The following is a 21,706-nucleotide window of genomic DNA, read 5'->3' on the forward strand; positions in this document are numbered from 1 at the left end:
GGCGGGGTGTCGTGGGTGGTGGGGGTGTGGGGTAGAGAGGCGGGCGGGGGGGCGGGGGAAGGAGTTGGTTGAGGGGTTTTGGGGGTGGTAACACAGAAGATTTACCAAGAAGAAAGAAGCGAGTGCTATCAAAAAACTCGAGGTAATAACACAGAAGATTACCTAAATGAAAGAAGCTGTCAAAAAACTCGAGGTAGGAACACAAAGACTACCTAGAAGAAAGAAGCTATCAATACATTTACTTAGAGCCTGTTTGAATTAAATTAACCAATCAAAAAAATAAGTTAGTGTAGTCTAACTCTCTTTTCAATTAAAATAGAGTTTCAAACAAACCCAATTAATTTTTGGGCTTATTTTAAGACAAAATGGCTGTAAAACACTCAAAAAAAAAATTGAAAAACAACATAGTGCAACTTATCCAATCATTTAATGTCATTAAATTAACCAATCATATTCTCTCTTAATTAAAATAGAGTCTTTTCCATCATTTTATTAAAATCATCTCAAGCTCTCAAGCGAAGTTCATAAGGACTTTTAATGACATTAAGTAAATATAGTTCCTGAAGTCTGGTCATTCCTTCTGACCTATAAATCATACGTACCCGTATCATATATTGTTAGCATTAACAATTAATCAAAATATGGGCACCCTGATGGATTTAGTTTACAAGCTATAAGCCTATAACATATTAAACCATGCTATTAACCTCTTTCTTTTCTACCAAAAAAAAAAAAAAAGAAAAACCTTTCTTTGAGATTTCATAGCTTTCACTTCAATACACCAATAGTTTTTAAGTTCTGAATTTTGTGTGAGAACAAAAAATTTCCTTCGTGATTTTGTCCAAGTGAATAGGGTGAATTATGGTTATGGGCTTGGATTGGGTCGGTTTTATTGCCATGTGGACTGAGAAAAAAAAGTTCATGTGGACTAAACTAAATGTCATGTCACATTTTATTGGCCAAATATTAATTCAATAACTTTTGATGTGATATTGGGAAAGTTGGTGATTTTGATGTTACCGGAAAAAAAAATGACTTTGAAAGATCATTACATAGGCGGGTGACCTTCTGTGTTACTATCTCGAGTTTTTTGGTAGCTTCTTCTTACTAGTAATTAACACAAAGTTTAATCATAGAGCTGATTATGATGGTTGAATAGGATTCTTTCACTCTCACATTTCGAGTTTGAGATATCAGAAAGGAAAAGATGTTACATACCAAATGCTTTCCTATCAAATGATGTTTATGCAGGCCAAATTTGGATTTATCACCTCAAAGCCATGTATGGTGAAGGCAAAACGTTCATCAAGGGAATTCAAAATATAAAACAGTAACACGAAATAATTTAAGGATATCTAACCTCCACTATATAGACATAAAAAAAATTGTCAACCCTTTGAGCCTCCCTAACTTTGTTCTGCCCCAAAGCGAGGATCATAGTTTGGAAACCTGATGAGAAATATAATAAGAGTTTTATATCTTTTTATCTAAGGGCGTGTAAAAAAAGGCCAGTCAGGTGCACAAATCATCTCGCATTAGTACGGTCAAGGGAAGGGCAACACTCGAAGAATGTAGACAACCTAACCTAATCAAGCATTAGTGGTACAATTTGCTGCGTCGAACCCCCGACCATAGGTCATAAAATTGACGACAACTTTACAGTTACTCCAAGACTCCCCGTCATCTAAGGGCATGTAACGTACCAAAAATACTCTATGAATCGTATGGTCTTAAACAAGACATGTTATTTTTATAAGAAAATATCAATAAAGATAAAAATAAAAATATTTAAATTTAAAACTTGCAAAGTATAAAAATGTGGCATTCTTCTTTCAATAGACTAAAAAGGGAAATTACATATAAATTGAAATGGAGTGTTTATTACATTTACTGTAATTTACATTTAATCTTGCATTTTAATTCGATATAGTATGTTATTTGTCTTAATTTATAGGTCGTTGATCTCAATTATTATAAAATGTTATTTGTAATTGCCTTTAAGATGATTTAATAGTGAAATTTTTTTATACTGTTAATATATACAGTGTTTTACAAAATTTCATATGCGATCTCTAATGTAGGCAACGTTATATGCCAAGGATCTAACTTATATACTTTAATATAAAAACTTTACAAATATCACATCTTGTTATTTAACATGTAATGTTATTGTAGACTCTCCGCATGATTGATTTTATTTATTATGGACAGTCATCTATACTAGGAGGTTAGGATAACGAAGCGAAACATGAGAAAATATTTTTGAAATTATCTCAAAAGGTTTTGCTCGATTAGTATACAAAAGTTAAATTCATATACTAAATGTAGGCTCCTTAAGTTTTATTAGTTTAGATTTTAATCCTATTTTTGTGTATAACTGATGTATTCCCCAAATGTTATTTTATATTGGGAATGTTAGAAGCCCACAAAATCAGGTGGTCCATTGTTTGTCGAAAATTGAAATAAGTGTGCAAAGTATAATGAATTTTGGCTCTGACAATGTGGCGACATCAATTTAACGAGACAAAAATAGTTATTCTGAAAATTCTTTTTATATTACTTTTTTGTCCTTTGCGATTATAAGGTTCGACTTGTCACTTTTTAGTCCTTTGGTGATCACATAATGTATAAAAGATTCCCTCCAGAGGTTTCTGTTTTAAAAAGTGATTTTTTTTCAATTAAACATTATAGAGCGTAGTATTTTTCAATCTTTATCAAAAATATGTTTATACCTTTTTTTTTTATTCAGCGAGAAAAGCATAAATTGTTTCAAGAATAATCGTTCAATCTTATACTCTTCGGAAATACAATCCGACTCATTTTCTTAAGAATTTAACGTATTTAAGTTGACCATTGTGAAATCTTTTTATATTAGCAGTATAATTTAGTTCGTTATAACAAATTGATTTTGTTTTGCAATAAACGTACATTTACCATTAACAAAGTATTTGTAAGAATTTTTTAAATATTATATAGTAATGTTTAAGAAATTTTCAATGCATATACAAGGAATAATTTGTAGGACATATTAAATAATATATGCATTAAATTATGCAAGAATTTGTATTTTTTTTAGCTGGATAAAATGTTGAATAAGAATACATTTATTAGCCATAGGAGAAATAAAGTTCTTAAAGATAAAAATATAAAAATATAATGAAAGTAAATAATGCTTACACAATAATTCTTTTCCTCTTATTATTTTTTATATAACAATTTACACATTATTAATTATCTCATGTCAATCTCTTTGTTGTTATCCACTATGCTAAATAATTTCTTACACTAATAATTCACATGCAGCATCCTAAAGTGATTTCTCAATCGCACGACAAATTCCTGTTAACCAAGACTTTTCTTTGTCACATGCAGCATCCATCAGAAAAATGTATTTATAAATTATAATATTCAAAGTAACAGAGAGAGCACTAAGAAACTTATATTTAGGAGTTATTCTTGTAAATTTCATATGAATACACTTGTAAAGTCGAATTTCTGAATTTAAGGTTTGTATCCTTCTTACATCAATGCTTGAATAAAAGGGAGTGCAAAGAATAAAACTTCAAAAGCGTTTATAAGCTGACTCGATCAATTTATAAGCTGAGCCAAACACCTTCTAAATGTCTCTACCAGACCATCACAATTGCAAATCATCAAGACAGTGGGGAGAGAAGTCTCCATGATTAGCAAGTCAGGAGTCGACTGAAGATGAAGGCTGGAAGAAATTTCTTTACGAATTCCAACCATGGAGACGAATAATTTTCACCGCTTTTATCATTTTCGGCATAAGTGTATTTTAAAATTTAGCTTGGAGACATTTACAATCAGCTTATAGGTAACTTTCCTGAGGTTGAATAGAGTAGGATCATATGCATGGTATAATCAAGGCAATCCAAAGTGATTTTTGTGGACATACTTAGCCATTACACTAGGGATAGATTAGACAAATGGAGAATCTATACTAGCTAGTTTAATGTGTCCTTTGTGTGAAGTGGAAGTGGAGAATCATCAGCAAATGTTTTTCAACTGCATATACTCAACTCAGGTGTTGACTAAGATACTCACATGGCAGGGCATTTCCAGATGAGCACTGACCTGATCTGAGGAAGTTAATTAACTAGGCTGTTAGGCATGCAAGAGGGAGGAGTTTTACTGCAGTCTTGTTTAAATGGTTTTGGCAGGGGTAGTATACCATCTCTAGTTGGAAAGAAACCAGAGAATTTTCCAGCACAAAAGAAGAACACGACTTATTGACAAAGAGGATCATCCAGGAAGTCCTTTACAGAGGTGTTTTATGCCCAAAATTAGCTAGCTTGTTGCAGTCATTAAACTACTATCCTTAGTGCAGTCTGTTTTGCTAGCGTTTTAGTAGTAGTGTTAATACACAGAGGAACATGGCCTGAAGGTAGGGTTTTGTCCACTTCAACTGTCGGATTATACCTGTACTTATTTGCCAAATAAAGGTAACAGAAAGTCTTCAGTTACCACAAAAAAAAAAAAATGGTTTCGGGTATTTTAGACTCGTTGAGCTTGTGCTAAAATTCTAGCGTAATTATGGTGATCTTTGGGTTGTAACTTTGATTAATTGTCCTACAATTTGGTGGAGTAATATTTGAGAATTCTAATTGATTATGTCCTTTTTGAATGTTTCTATGGATGATTAGGGTTTGTTGATTCTATTATTTTATCTTTACTTTGCCTTCTTAATTTTCTTGTCTTTCAATTAAATGAAAATTATCATTAACCAACCAAACAGCACTAACGGGTATAATATGAGTCTTTTCCACCAACTTTATCGTTTTCATCATAGTTCATTATTATGTGGTTCTTATTTCAATTTATAAAAGACTAATTAACATGATTTAAATTGTGATGCCACGTACTGCAATGCCCCTTTTAATATACTCACTCTCATTGCATCAAAATCCAAATACCACAGACAAAAACGTTGACACAAAATTCGATAGGATAATGACATTTTGATGTCCTATCCAACCAATGCCAAACAGGTTACTGAAATGGTCCATTATCTATAACCCTACAGAAAAAGCTAGAATAAATTTTTTAATTAATAAGCATAAAATATACTTCATTAATTATTCTTTTACGATAATAAGTGAGTTAAATATTTCATAATGCTGTATGCAATTTTAAAAGATGTACTCCATTCGTCTCAATTTATGTGTAGCAATTAAAATTTCGAGAGTCAACCAAGTCTTTGTTTGAACAAAATTTCTTTATAAGTCTTTTAAATATTTTAAGTTGTTAATGAATGTGATTTATATTAATTTTTACGTAGTTTACAAATATATAAATTTTATCTCAAAAAACTTAAAGCTTCTATGTCCGAATTCACGATCAAAGTTTAAAAGTTTGAATCTTGAAATTTCAACTGTGCCACATATATAAATTAAGACTGAGGGAATATATCAAGAGGTCCATTCTGCTGTTATGAAATTATACATCCGACCATTGTCACCTTAAGGTGACATTTACTTGGTGGCACTCTGCACTTCGAAAGAAATAATCTCCATTTAAAACCTAATATTTTTATACATTGTTTGATCTTAATTTATTTTTCACATAACTAATATCTACATAATTATGCGAGACTTTATGCGAGATTGAATGTTTGTAAAATATAGTGTTGGTTGCGCGATCAAAGTCTTACAATTGAGCCCAAGTTCAGCGGGACGAGTATGACGAATGTAGATGACGGAGTGAGGCTCGGTTTACTTCCTATGCTTACAGACTCACACATACAAAAGAGAATCTATTGCAGACTTTGGTCGCCATAAATACTCAGACGATGTGGGTGACACATAGTTAATTTTGGAAATTGACCCATGGATTGTAGTAATGAGCCACGTATAACGTAATTAGTTCTAGGGGAAGACCCTTGATCGCGAGGTGATGGGTCACGTGGAACATAGTTCGAGGGAGAGATTGTTGGGTACAAGAACAAATTAGTTCTAGGGGAAGACCCTTGATCGCGAGGTGATGGGTCACGTGGAACTTAGTTCGAGGGGCAGATTGTTAGGTGTAAGAACAAAGTCCCACATGCACATTGGGAGATGAGAAGATTGAAAAGCTACATATAAGGTTTGAGGTCTCTTATTGGAGTGAGACCTTTTGAAAAAATCATGCAGACTTGACTCAAAACGGACAATATCACACCGTAACAAGAGTATATGTGGACTGATTGAGCCCTAACACATAGAGTAAATTAACTAAATGACACCATGATCGGCCTCATATCAATAGGAACTACTAATTCATAGATAAAGCTCTTATATATCAAAAAAGAATAAAAGAATTTTTTTATTTTTCAGTGTTCAACTAATGCCATAAGAAAAGCCATCAGGAAAATTTTGCCGTTGGAGAATTTGGTCTGAATTTGGCGAATTTCTAATAGTGTTTTTTTTCTCTTTACAACGAAAGATCACAACTATGGAAATATACAACTGAGTGCTAAAATTAGCAACCACTTATAACTCTGTGTGTGTATAGATTGATAGTTTGATTAAATTCAATCTTGGTCTACGACCCCCTTGGTTATTACTTATTTCTCTTGTCCCAATTTACGTGATACTTTTCGTTTACCGAGATTCACTACTAAAAAATCTCTATTTTCCATTGATCTCCCACTGAAAATACTCAATGGCTATTTCTCACTGAATGTCGGTGGGAAAAATCTAAATAATAGTGTTTTCACACAGAAAAAGTAGGAAGTTTCCCAACGTTTCGATGGGAACCTGTTACCTACCATGCATTTTCCCAGTGAGGTAGTTCGGTGGGAATGAGATGAGAAAATCATGTTTTATAGCACAAATTACCCACTGAATGTCGGTGGGAAAAAACTCTATTTCTCGTAGTGATTCAAACTGCATGAACTTTGACCAACATTTTAAGATGTATTTTTTCACCAAATTGATATGAGAAAAGTTGCAAATTATAGTACTTTTCATATAGTTTTCAAATATATAAACTTTAATCTTAAAATATTAAGTTAATCTAATCCAATTTAGCTTCAAAGTAGACTCGAAAAGCAAAAAATGTGATATAAATTGGGATGGAGGGAGTAGTAAATAAAATTCAACTGTTAAACGTGCACGATTAGTAACAAATGATGGCTGCTAATTATTGAATAATTACAATTACACGAAAACAGAAACATCCCTTATAGTTCTTGGTGGGATTGAGAAAGTAATATCGAAAGCTAAAGATTGCACCAAATTAGCTTTTGATTCGTTGAACATGCCAGAATATACAAAGTTTACTGTTACATGCTATTAATAACCAATTAATTAGTTTTATTTTATTTTTTTTAACTCACAAACAAAGGCACTACATATTTGGGATAATGGATTTGAATTTTTATAGTTAAATTTTTTTTTTTTTTTTTTTTTTATATTTATTGAAAATTTAGTAATTTATCAACACACACATATTGAAAGCGATGGGTCGATTAAATTCGTGACAAACATGCCGCATTCACCCCAACTAATCACAAGGATAAATATATAGTAATGATAATTCTATCGTGATTTCAAACCTCGACTTTTTTTGTTGGATGTGAAAGTGCTGACGGCTTTATAACTTTCACACACTTTAAAAAAATTTGAGTCCAAACACTTTTATAACTTTTCTTCAAACTTCAATCAAATTGAGACCAAACGCCTACCTACTCCTCTCTCTAATGTTATTTTTCTTTGATAGAGAGAGCCGCCATTCTAATACTATTCTTTTAATCCATTTATTAATCAAAAGTTAAACCAAGGTTGATATATTCAGTTTTTTAGTAATTACACGGTTCAGATGTATTGATAATTCCTGTTGACAATGGGTACGAGGAAGAGTAAAATACGACGACTCTTAATGGGTGGTATAAATAGAGGTAACATGAAAGTAGTCAAGTTTCAAGTTGATTAATCAACCTAAATAAAGACCACAAACAAAGATTATGCCAGTCAATTCAGTAATGCAAAATGGGACACATATTGCATCTATCCTTAATGATGTTGCCCCTAGAAAAAAGGAAAGAAATGGGCATGTGATCACTTTTCGGACAACTAATTAACATTAAATCGCTATTTTAAAGTTATTTAACGTAAGCCGCTTATAAATTCACAAATAAAAATTAGATAAAAATGTTCCTAGTTAAACCAGTTAAAAACACCAACAAACTCAACTTATGTTTATTTTAATGCGAAAATTAAATTTTGATAACAATATCACTGTCTCCTCAAATTTTTGTATAGGGTTATGGAGTTTCTCTAGGGTTCCACTTTGCACTATTTTGATACATTCATAGAGTTTTACTTGCACCATTGTAAAAAAAAAAAAAAAAAAAAAAAAAATTAAAAATTACTGGAATTCCACTTGCACATTCGAACCGTATGAAGATTTTTTAGAGTTCATTTTGAACATTTTTTTCCTTCTGAAATTTCACTTGCAGGAAAGTTTTCTGGAGTACCATTTGCACCATTTTGAACTCAAGAAATATTTCCTAGGTGGTACCTACAACCCATGGGTGGTATCTTAGAAAACAATTGAGTTGTACAAAGAAACTATAATATGAGAATTTCATGGATGGTACCTGAAAAAATAATGGACAATTTTATAATAGTACCTATATAAAAGTAAATAGATAAAGGTTGAAACACCATGATTTTTGCTTGAAATTTGAACTAATAAAAGTTAAAAGATTCATGAAATTTACTGCACATTTGATATTTCAGAAACTTTTCGAACTCCGACACGAGTTTCACCCGTCAAAGTTTCAAACTCCAACACTCCATGTTGAAGTTTTTCTATGTTTTAGTTAGGAATACTTTCTATTAAATTTTTATTCACTGTTTAAAAGGTAATAATTTCTAGTTATATTTTAAATAGTATTAAATATTAACAAGTGGTGCAAAACCTACCAGGATAATTTCAATAAAATAGAATCCAGCATGAAATATTACATCCACGTAGCCATATTTTTAATTTACATCCGCATAGTCAACTTTTTTTACAACAGTGTTTATACACACGATATACGACACTATACACTTATTGTAGACAATGTATCAACCTTGTAAAAAGTCTATAACAATGTATAAAAGGGCCATTTCAGGTAATACTAGAAATATGGTCCATTTCGAATAAACTTTTTCTCCAAATAGACATAGGATGTTATTTTCCCAAAACTAACCTTCCAATCTAATTTTTACATAGAAAAGTACTCAAAGAACAAAACAAATTAGAGATGGATTGTGCTGGTCAAGGCCCAAAAGATCCAAAAGGACTTTCCGATATCTATATCGAAGGTACTTGTTCACATGCGTCCATATAGCAACCCCACTAAAGACCCACTTATAGGGTCCATATCACCTTTTTTGGCCCAATACATGTGGACCATTGTCCACATTGAAAGTTCGAGGTTGTCTCCAGTAAAAAGCTGGTATGTTCTAGACGTCTTTTCATAGCCACAAGATAATGTAGCAAGGCATAACATAACTATGGATTAAATTTATATATTTGTATATATAGTACGTTTATAGCGTAGAGGATGTCAACATCGTCACCGTAATTTGACGGTTATAATAGTTTCTCACTTAAAAATTACGATTTGGTAATATCAGTTTTTGGTTTCTAAAAATGCGCTATACTATTACCATACTGAAGTGGATTATTAAGTTGATTTACATTTTGTGCAATATGATAAGTCGGCAATCAAGGTTTGTTCTACTCAACTAACATAATTGAGAATTATGAGTTCGATAATAGCGATAACTCTTTTATCCTTGAAATGAATGAAAATTGTCTAGTGTTGACTGAAAATAGCACACATGTTTGAGTAATTCGATATACTGGACTTTTCTACATCATGTCTTTGTCAAATAGCAATAATTCGAAAAACTTCTTTTTATAAAAATTATCGGAAACACAAGGACTCAATCGTATGAAATATGTAAAATACAAGATTTTCAACCATAACAACAAAGGGAATGCTTGGTTTATATTATGAGAGAAAGACATGCCTACTTGTTAGGGGTGTCAAAATTTCGGTTTGGTTTGACTTGAAAAAAAAAGCGACCATAATTGAAAATCATTACATGTATTCAATTTTTAAAATATTTTATAGATAAAAATATTTCTTTGTAAAGTAATTTATAAATATTTCTTAAATTTTTTCGTAATTTTTTATCTATTATCATATTATTCTTTCGTGCTTAGAATTTTGAATGTCGATAAGTTTTATATCATGTATGTTAATCTCAAATAAAGTCAAACCAAAACCAACTCAACACTAATCCTAACAAAAGAAATTCAATTTACCACTAGAAATGACAATAATGTTGGATATCTATTCTTTAGTTTTGCACTACATAACTTAAGTTTTTTCTCTAATTAATACTTATTTTAGCATGACTTAGTATTTTTAGATTATGGTCATTTTCTTTTATGGCTTGTTAATTAGCAATATTTATTTTAACCGATTATATTAGCTTTTTTGAATATTTTAATAATGTCATCACTCTTCTCACATTTTGTGTTATTTTCTTAAGAAACACCTTAATTATATAATTGTATCTTACTAGGACTAAAGAAATATTTAAGTAAAAGTTATTTTTTGTATCAACCATAACAAAACAAAATCCGGGAAAACCGAACAACCCGAGAAAACCCGAGGGTTGAAAAACCCGAATTTTATTGGTTTGATTTGGTATATAAATTTTAAAACCCGAGGTTTGGTTTGGTGTTTAAAAAATGAAAGACATGCCTACATGTGACATTAGATATTGACTAGTGCCAATTATTATATGAAATGAATTAAAGATATATCACGAGGCAACATGCTTAGTGAAATTTTTAAAACTCATACTATCTATCTATGTTATTTTAAAAGCATGACTATAAATATTGGTTGAAAAATATCCTTTAAATATTGAATGACTTTTATACTATATATAACATACTTCTCAAAAAACCTAAACTATAAACCTAAAAGCACGTTTGTAATATTCTTTAGGGACAATCCTATTACTTCTAGGAAGTAGGAACTAACTATATTATTAAGTAGATTAGGAACGTAGTTAAAGTTAGAAAATTAAATCTATTAACATATATACTCCTTTGCACATGAGTAGGTAATAATTATTAGACATATTTTAATAGGCTTAGGTGTTCTTATGTTTGATCTTAAAAATAAAATAAGAGTCAGTAAACTAAAGTATTTTTACAAGATAACGAATAAAATAAATATAACAATTTTGAATAAAAAATTTATTTTGAGAATTTATCCAATATCAAGGACTTTGAATTCCAAATTAACTAATAACATCATATTACTAAATTAAAATTTTGCAATAAAATTTGGATTAACCTAGTAAAATGTGGGTCAATAAATTAGTATAAATTAAACATTAAAGTGAGGACGTTTAATTTATATTCATAGGCGAAAGGAGGGCATTTTTAACAAACACTAATGTTAAGCCCAATGGGAGTCCCGGGAAAGAGGGCAAATTTAAACAATTTTCATACATTAGTTACCCTTTATTTCGCATTTAATGACATTTCACATAGGTAAATAAACGTGTGAAATACTGATTGACTTTTATGCCCTTCAACATTATAATATTTTGTAAGAAAATTATTCTGTATTGGAAAAATTAAAATACTTGAAAATTCTAGAATATGTATACGTTGAAAGTTTATTATTTTAGGTATGCATTTGACGCAAGATATATTCGTGCAAAGCACGAACATAGAGACTAGTATATAATACTAAAATTGAAGTGCTGAAAAATTCAATTTGGTATGGTAATTCGATATCTACCAAAATATCTACATTTTTAAATTTGATAAGAAGTTTTTTGAATATATTTATCACCAGGCAGCATGCCTAGTAAAATGTTATTGATAAATTAAACAAGAAGAGTAATTTATATTTAGTCAATTTTATTTGATGGGATAATATTGTTATATCTTGAAGGAACCTTGAAATGCTTGGTAAATTTGCACGCCGAGGAGGTCACGGGTTCAAGTCGTAAAACGTGACTCTTTAGAGTGCGAAGGTAAAAAATTTCTAAAATAGGCCTTTGTGTTAAACGCCCTTCGAGACCCCGCATATAGTGAGAGCTTTGTGCACCGGGCTACCCGTTTATAATGATGTTATATATTAATTACTATATGTCAGTAAATAGAACTCAAACCCTAATTGCATAATTTAGATTATGTTGGTTAATTTCACGTGATTGGGTGTTTGCGACATCAAAAGGATCAACTTTTTTATTTGTTAGTCGAATGTTAATTACACATAGCAATTCCAGAAGTACTCGGTACTTTCTCGAAACCACAATTCTAAAATATTCTACGTTATGAACGAGTTGTATTTTCTTCAAGATTATAATTATTTTTTTGGGCAATAGATGTAGAAGTTTCACTACAACATATCTATTCAGAGAAAGGAATCAAGAAACAACTAGAGAAAACAGGAAGCAAATGACTTTTTGGTTTTATTTGTCGGATCTTAGAGCAAATATAAGATACGTTAAATTGTTAATAATGATGGCAGTGATTTCATACTATCACATACTTTGTTTTGCTTTGCTTTTTCGTTCATTTTTTAAGGCACAACTTTTGACGTGCATCTTTTTCTCTTTCCTTAGGAGGACATAATTTATATGTAAACTAGTTATTTTGGTCTACTTTTTGTGTTGAAATTTTCTAGAATTAAATAGGAGTTTTGTGATATTTTTGGTTAATTTTTTTTCTTTACATTTCCTCTTAAATTTAATCCCAGAATTTGTTAAAATATGTGATAAAAAGTCAAGAGAGTTCACTTTTTAGATTTAAACGATTAAAACTCTGCTAGAATATTTTTTTTTTCCTGACAGAAGAATCAAAGATTCTATTGGTTCGACGTGAATCTCTCAGATAGTCCAAACTCCTATACATATGGTGAGATAAATTAAAGTAATAAAAAGAATATTACTCCATAGTAGCAAGACAAAAGTCTCAGATCTGAGATTTTGATTGAAAAGTGAATGGATACGATATTTATATATGAAGATATTTAATTTGTCAGGCTGGCTGCGATTTGCTTTATATATAATCTTGAGCAATTTTTTCGAATTTATATTGAAGTTATGTTAGTGAACGCATGCGTGTTGAATAAGGTTCTTCTGCCCACCAAAAGTTGTGATCTGTAATGAGTTTAGGATTTAAATGTAATGAATTTATTTTATCATCAAAAATTAAGAATTTAAATTTAATATTTATTGAGATTTTAGTAGGTTATATATATACTTCGTATAAAAAATTTTGGTCAAAAGATTATATCCGTCGGTGATAGGGTAGTAAGTATCTCTCTATCTTTAATCAGAAACTTGGGTTCGAGATGGGGGAAACCGCGAGTGGGTGACTTTTTATAAAGAAGGCTTTAAGTGCAAAGTAGATTTTTTTCAACGCAAATTCAAATTAATCGAACCCACAAAACGAATACTAAACACTGAGGGGTTGTTTGGTTTGAAGACAAACTATGCTAGAATTAGTTATCCTGGTATTATTTCTTATTGACTATTAGGTTTGTAGTATTAAAAACAACATGCATATCATAACTTCCAAGAAAAAGTTACTTGTTTGTAAAAATACAACCAATTTATTTAGTAGAAAAAAGGTTTAAGGGACCTCAAGAGTATTTTTCTTTTTCATTGTTTTATCCAGGATAACTAAACATGATACTATTATTCCACCATTTGGCAGGGATAACTTATACTGATACTATTTTTAGTTTTGATATAGCTTATCCCAAATTATATACCAAACAAGAAATAAGATATGTAATACTAAATTTTTATCCCAAAATTATTTATGCTTGTCCAACATACCAAACGAGCCCTAACAGAAAAAGGGTGCTTGTCGGTAGATTAATTTTCTTCTTGTTACTTGATATAGACGTAAAAAAGAGTCAGTTGGAGCAACTAACAACCTCTTTGCCTATGTATCTGTCTGTCCCAGTTTGGTCGCTGCATTAACACCTTTTGGTCCTAGACAAGAATGGGTTGAGTCTGATCTAAGACACATAAACATTAAGAAAATTATTTATTTGCAGACAATATTTATGTTAAATAGAATAATTTAACTATTTAGTTACAAGTTAAATAAACATATCTTATTTAACCAAAATTAAGTGCTATAACTTAATAATGCAAATATCCTGGGATTGGTATAAATATGAAGATAAATTTTTTTACAGCAAATTTTAGTAATTGCCCATCTTTTGAAGCAACTAAAGTCAAATATTCATATTTCATGCCGCAAGTAACGTGCTGCTTTGCTTTCCCAAAGTACTAAAGAAAAAAGATTAATTCACCAACAATTTTTATTTGTTACGTAATATTGTGGTTGTATTGCCACTGTTATTCATATTATTATTCATTTCCAATTTCTTTTTAATGTCCACCTTTGTTTCTTATTTATTTACTCCTGGCCTCTTCTTTAAGTTATTGTAATGTGCCGAGCTCTTTTCGAGTCAACACATGATGAAACTTTAAATCTAACCTTGCAGTTGCACTAAATTTCTTTTTGCTTGTATTTCCCCCAAGTCCTGAATGTTCGATGACCAATTACTTTTTCTATACAGTCAAAGATTTGAATTGACGCTTGCAGCTTTATATGATGAACAAAAAGATTTGATTAAATATCATATGAAAGTACAAAATGTAAATGAAATAATAGTACTGGTAGAGAAATAACACTGCTAATTACATTGAAGTTATACCAGAAACAATCTAATGTACATAATACATTTGAATCAATTACATGAAAGAATAGAACCAACAGAAATAAAGAGATCCCTATTGCTTGTTAAACTGTTTTATTCAATGAATCATTTACAACTACTGCCTGTCTTCCCGGTCAGACAGGAAGACTTGGCAATAAAATCAGTGCGTGAGTGCGTGAGAGCGCGTTAACTGGTCACCGGAAAGAGTTTTTCTTTACAATTCATTCTCGTGTTTCCTACAACAGTATTTTAAACAAATTTCTCTAAGGGGCCATGATAGTGAGGATTCACATAGCTGACCCCGTCTTACTTGGCATTGAGGCGCCAACGTTCTGCACCTTAGCATCCACCAGTTTTGGAGCTTCAGCATGATGTTTCCCGTGTTGCTTAGACCAGTAGGCATGGGCAGCTAAGACCCTGTCCAGAAGCTCCTGGGGCACGGCCTCTCCCCGTCTTTGTTGTGGGGCAATGCTTGCTGTATGGACTAATGTCTTCCATTTATCCTAATGTAAAACCAAGAACACCATATTAAGAGATGATGGGAAAAAGTCATAAGCTTTGCTAATACATAATTAAGATTTAGTATAAGATCTAAGCTTATCCAGAACTACTCAGTGTTTTCCGCTTTTGCCTTCTCATGCGATTGCAATATCATACACCTAAGGAATCGTGTATGTATGTAAATCATCTTTTCATACTATAACATGCTTAGTTCTCATGTTGAAACAGATAACTAAGACGTAGAATAACAAGAAATGATATTTACTTCAGAGCTAAGGATAGCATGCAGAAGTATCAAGGATATAAAATATCAATTCTCAAAAATTGGCTTACATCAGAGCGAAATGAAATCATATTCTTTCTTTGTCAATAAGAAAAAGATAAATGCACCAATTAGATGTCTAACCTTCACGTCAACATAAGTTCGATGGTCAGCATACTCAAAAGCTCGGATTTTGACGTCACGCCACCTGTGTAATCAGAGATCAATAAGAACACAGATTTGGAGGATCACAAACTTCTGACAATTTTTCCTGATTGTAAGGAAAAGGGGGAAGGGGGGGGGGAGGGGGGGGGTAACCACTGTTCAAGAACAGGATATTATAGTTCGGATACCTTCCAGTTCCAAGCTGCTCCACAGCTTCAACTAGAGCTTCTACTTCTGCAGCTGAGAATGGTCTTCTTGTTCTACGTTGTGAAAGTTCAGCACGACTCTTTTTTGGGCCCACAGGAACCCCCGCAGGTGCCTCAGCATTCAGAGGAGAAACTATGACCAAGGCTCTAGAATCAGGAATTGCTACATCACTTGTTGGATTAATAGGATTTGTAGGTGATAGCGCCAATTCATGGTAATCTTCATCATGCTTGTCCAACTTAGTCTTTGAAGGATCTGATGAAGCACTTGGATGCTCTAATTCCAAGACAGGACTAGGTGGCCGCCTGAATGCAAAGATTCTATATTAGTCTAAGCACAATAAACTGCGCAATATAGCAATAATCTTTTGAAACTTTGGTTTTCTTGAACACTTCGATAATCGTCTAATGGAATACAACTCAAAAGCACAAACTGGGCAAGTCCTCTACAATACCGAGTTAGTTCATGATCAGCAACATATGGTGGCAAAGCAGAAGGATCTTTAGAATGCAATGATGGAGAAACTGGGTAAGAACTTGGCTCCAATGTAAAACCCAACGTATCGAGGTTGCCATTATGAGAAATACCAGCCTGCTGTAGAGTTCTATTGTCATCTCTGACCTTCGTCCCCTGGAGAACCATCCCCACACGTAATCCACTTCCAAGTATAGATTTTACTGCCTCCATTACTGTCCTCTGCATAATCCCAAAGTAAATTTTGTTTTAATTGGATCTTGGATATCTTCAAAATCCAGAAGAGTACACTTTCTACCATTACACCAATTATAAAATATTTCAACTATTAACACTGGGATTTGTTGTTGTTGTTGTAACACAGTCATTTCTTAAAATAAATCTAAGCTTTTTGAATATTGAACGTGATAAATTAAGCATTATCAGAGGGAGCATTCTATAAATATAATTAAGATTTAATGATTACTGCATTTAGTGACAAATGCAGAAATCAGAGAAGACTAACTGATATTCTCAAAGATCAATTCATTGATAATTGATATTCTCAAAGATCAATTCATTGACATTATATTAATTCATAATTGATAATCTCATTGTCCTCGAGCAAGCTAGGAAGTTAGGAGATCCTCGTCAACATATAAGAAAACCAAGTCAATCCCTTGATATATTGGTAGAATTCTCTAGATGCAGCAGGTTAAAGTAATCTTGATCAAGGACCTAACTAAGATGCATACCTTCAGGGAACCAACAGTTTCAGTTTCAGGGACCTCGATGAGAAGTTCTGGCACCTTGAATGACTTGATGCTAAATTTTACTAAGAAAATAAATTAAACCCGTGTCAAAAACTTCTTCATGAATCAATGTGTCAATCCACAAATAGAAAAAATTTCAAGGGTCTAACCATTAGGATCCTTCTTTTGATGATTTCTGACTGAAGCAGAAGCTCCGACTCCTGTAAATAAAGAGGGAATATTACTCAGTAGGACTTCGAAACCACGAACCTTCTATCGCAAGGATGGTAGTAGATTATTGACCTCTAGGTGAGATAATGTCTCTCTTGATTCCCTTTTCAGGTGAATTTGAAATGCTTTTACTACTGGCCTGCTGGTCATAAGTAACATTGGAGCTATAGTGACACAATTTCCTTCTCTTTGAAGGAATTTCAAGTCGGCGTCTTTCCAGTGCACATACTCTTTTCCTGTTTCGGTGAAAGGCCTTCACTCCATAATCTAAAACACCAAAACCATGTAGTTAGAAGATGACATAACAAGCTGATAGAAAGTAAGTAAATCAAAAGCTTAAGCTCACTAAGTTCTAAGAGGTATAACTCCACTTACTGGAACATGTACGTTCGTAGTCCTTCAACTGAGGAGATACTTTCCAGTGTCTGGATGTCAACATCTTTCTTACTCTTCTGTATCCACTATGTGATGTTTTCCTAAAAGCCCTTATATTGGTGCTGTGTCTATAACACCCAAAAGAATTTTCGTCATCATCTCTAATACCTAACTTTACATTGTTCCCTTGCTTTCCAAATGAAGGCCTACGAACCTCCCTGTACCACGGAAACTGTACACTACCGTCTGAGTTAATTGCAGCATTGTTATTCACCTGTTTCTCAGTTGGACCCTTCACACTACAAGAGTTAGCCACAGTTAAGTCTTTAGTCTGCTTGTTGTTATCATCTAACTGTTTTTGAGTACTTGTCTCAATTTTCTTATCACATGCATCTTCAAGGTTAGAGGATCCGCCTTCTACTTCAGTGTGGAATTTTCCATCTTTATTGACCTCCTTGAAGTTATCCAAACTATACTTGAGATTCTGCTCTGGCACTGCAGGTTCTGGTATATAAGCGCTTTCTACACAACTCCCCTGGTCTAAGCCCTCTGATTTCACAGCTTTATCTTCTTTGAGTTGCTCACAATTAATACCGGCCCTGCAATCAGCAAGCTCATCTTTTCCTACCGCTGCATTACTACAAGCTGAGCTTTCGCTTTCTTGTAGAAGTTCGCCAGCAACAGCCGCCAATAGTTCAAATGCACAAATTTGATCATTGTCTATGTTTTTGTGCGAGTGTCTCCTCTGAAAGAAATTGGAATTGCAGAGATATTTAGAAAAACATAAAAAAAAGAAAAAGAAAAAAGAAAAAAAGAAAGAGAAAAAACTTGTAACAGAATGGAATAAATTAACAATTTCAGCTAACTTACTCTAACTGATCTAGGAGCTTTTGGTATAACAGGAAATCGATAGCCACTGAAGCCGTGGCTTACTCTCTTCTTCGACGACATACCTCAGGTAGCATGCCAATATGTGATGATCATGTACAATGAGCCAGTGACACAAATATCACTTCAATCTAAAGAAGTAAAGAAAGCAGGTTATCAATCATACCATATAGCATTAGCAAAAGGCAAAATATACAGCATTTTCAAATCAGAAAATTAAGGACATTTGTTGACTACTATGCAAAGGCACTGCATAATATAGTGATGCTACTCTATTTAATTTTAGTGTGTGAATCGTATGACTTCTCACCTTCAAGAGGCAAGACAATCAAGATGAAAATATCATTATACATTAAGCCCCTAAGATGTTTGGAGTTGACAATTAGGAATACTAATAATCATAAATGATCATCCCAGAAATGATGGTGATCAGTGTTAATGTTGTTACAAAACAAGTTCAGTTTCAAATATCTTGGATTGAATAGTTTCAAACACCTCGGCCAATAGCCAAATACATAAAAACTAGGGAAACGGGTCAAAAATACCCCTATACTTTGGGAAAAGGGCTAAAAATATCCTCCGTTACAAATTAAAGTTACCCCTTCAAATATACCCTTATCTTAACAGAAATTCCCAAAATAACCCAATTTCATTTTTAAACCTGACCCAACTACATAAAAAACCTATATGCGACAAACTTGTTCCCGAGTCCTATATCTAAAGCCACTAGGCACAGAAGCGGGCAGCTTATATGTGTTTTTTATTTAGTTGGGTCAGGTTTAAATGGAGCGGGTTTAAAAATGAAATCGGGTTATTTTGAAGATTTCCGTTAAGATAGGGGTATATTTGAAAACTTTAATGACGGGAGGGGTATTTTTGACCCAGATTTGTAATGGAGGATATTTTTAGCCCTTTTCCCAAAGTAGAGGGGCATTTTTTACCCTTTTCCCTAAAAACTATATGTCTAGATGAAGATCATGTAACATGTAGATGCAGAAACTAAGATCTTTCCACATATCACACTACATATGTTTAAGTGCTTATATTAAAATCTTGTCCATTCCTCAAATATATCACACAATGCTTGAATTTTTTTTCTTCTTTTTGTCCAACAAGATTCCAAAACTAGTAATTTCTATTAGGTTCCACATTTTATTTTTCCATACTGCCCCATCCTTGTAGCTAGATCAAGAAAGAACTTTTGGATCGAGATCCACAACCATAAATTCCAATTATTCTATTTTTTCTATATCATCTACTAATCTTATTTCTTACTCGACCATCACCACTAGTTGCAGCAAACAACAAAAAACCATAATATTTTGACAAAAATTTCAAGCCACAACGCGGATCCGGCTCGACAGCTCCAGCTTCCAATCAACAATAATACAGAAAAGCACATCTAAAATCTTTTCCAGTTTCTTAATCTGATGCATCAAATTTTTGCAGTTTAAAGTTTACTACTCCCTCCGTCCCAATTTATGTTAATAAAGTTCGTATTTCGAGAGTCAAACTTCTTTATTTTGACCGTAAATTCAGACATACAATCTTTTAACTTCTTTGAGAAAATAATTTAAATATTTAAAAACTACTATAAGTCACAAAAATTAACCATTTAAAATATTTAAAGGACATACGAATAAATCGCGATCAAAGATTTTCTTGTTTGACTGTATCAAATAAATCAGGACAGAGGGACTAATAAGGATCAAGTCCAAAACTTGAGGATCTCGAAAAAATCCGAGAAATAAATACTTCTCACCAAATATTATACAAATAAATTACAATTCTAACAGTAAAATTCAAATCCAATTCTAATTTTAATTCCAGTTCCATAATTTGGTACTATTGGCAAAAAAAAAAAAAAAAAACTAACTAGAATCCTTGAATTTCACGCAACCAAATAAATAAAATAAAAATTTAGAAAATCCGATCAGATCTCCATATGATCAACCTCAATTTCATCGAAAAATCCAACAAATATTCAAATGCATCAAAAAAATAGCGAAAACTCAATACTTCCACCAGGTACAAGCAATCAAATGAACAAAAAAATTAAATAAAAATTTTTTTTAAAAAAAAAAGGTAGCAAAGAGAAGTTAAATTACCTGATAAGAGATCTAGATGTGATTATCTGTACAAATTCTACGAGAATTTCGAAATCAAGCAATGAAAATTTTAGAACGAAAAAAGGATGTGAATTGATTGTTGTCAGATTTAATTTTGGGTGAAAGTATAGAAATGAAAAACCTCTGGGTTTGAAAAAACAAAGTTGCTAAAACCCCACAAAGGATGATGTAAGGTAGTTTTTACGGGTATATATGCTTTATAATGTCTGATGAATAAAGATGAACAACAAAAAACCGAACCGTCCTGTTAAAAGGGCATTATTGTCCGGTCAATTAGTTTTTTGGGCAGATCTAATTGGATAAAATATATTACATATCTTAATCAATTTTTTTTTAAAATTTTATGGAGGATGTAATGTGATAATTGTGAGTTTAATTAAAACCATAATTTCTAATCCTAAAGTTTCAATTTTTTCTTACATCTGACATTGAAAATAGGCTTAAATAAATTGAAGAGGGAGTATTACATATCTAAGATAATAAAGTAAAAAAGACTTTTGAATCTTGTGGTTTTAAATTAAAAATATGTGAAATGTAGCAAAATGTCATTTAATCTTGTGGCTTTAAACATGTCATGTGGAAAATTGATATTAAAGATTTGTCAATAAAGGAAAGAAGCATTCTTTTTTAAACGGACTAAAAAAGAAATACAAGGAGTAATTAGTTATTTGATATATATATTTAATTTCAAACACGTTGAAATCGGCTATATAAATCTTCATTAATTATGTTGCTCCATTAAACTCTGATCATGCTAATGTTATTCGAATATAAATAAAATAATATTAGAAGTTCCGTGTAATTTCTAAACGTATAAATCTCTAGAATATAGGACTTACACTAAAAATGCTATCATGTCTAATACATTTTTTTTTTAAAATGCTTGTTTTGAAGAGCCAAAGTGTTTGGACAAATTTCTAAAATAAATAATGATTTGAGTTTTGGTAAAAGCTTGTTTTATTATTAT

The 21,706-nt window shown here is 32.0% G+C and overlaps 1 protein-coding gene across 1 annotated transcript; it reads right to left on the reverse strand.

The window, feature by feature from the left end:
• Positions 1-14,746: 14,746 nt before the first annotated feature.
• LOC132060153 (telomere repeat-binding protein 3-like) lies at positions 14,747-20,914 on the reverse strand. Its single transcript, XM_059453051.1, has 10 exons — positions 20,719-20,914; positions 18,593-18,741; positions 17,723-18,467; positions 17,420-17,614; positions 17,287-17,337; positions 17,120-17,199; positions 16,366-16,607; positions 15,893-16,216; positions 15,684-15,747; positions 14,747-15,279 (listed from the first exon to the last, which is right to left on the reverse strand). The coding sequence occupies exons 2-10, from the start codon at positions 18,671-18,673 to the stop codon at positions 15,064-15,066; spliced, it is 1,998 nt and encodes a 665-aa protein (XP_059309034.1). The 5' UTR covers positions 18,674-18,741; positions 20,719-20,914; the 3' UTR covers positions 14,747-15,063.
• Positions 20,915-21,706: the final 792 nt, after the last annotated feature.

Source organism: Lycium ferocissimum, chromosome 6 (genome assembly GCF_029784015.1).
Source record: "Lycium ferocissimum isolate CSIRO_LF1 chromosome 6, AGI_CSIRO_Lferr_CH_V1, whole genome shotgun sequence".
Classification (NCBI taxonomy): domain Eukaryota; kingdom Viridiplantae; phylum Streptophyta; class Magnoliopsida; order Solanales; family Solanaceae; genus Lycium; species Lycium ferocissimum.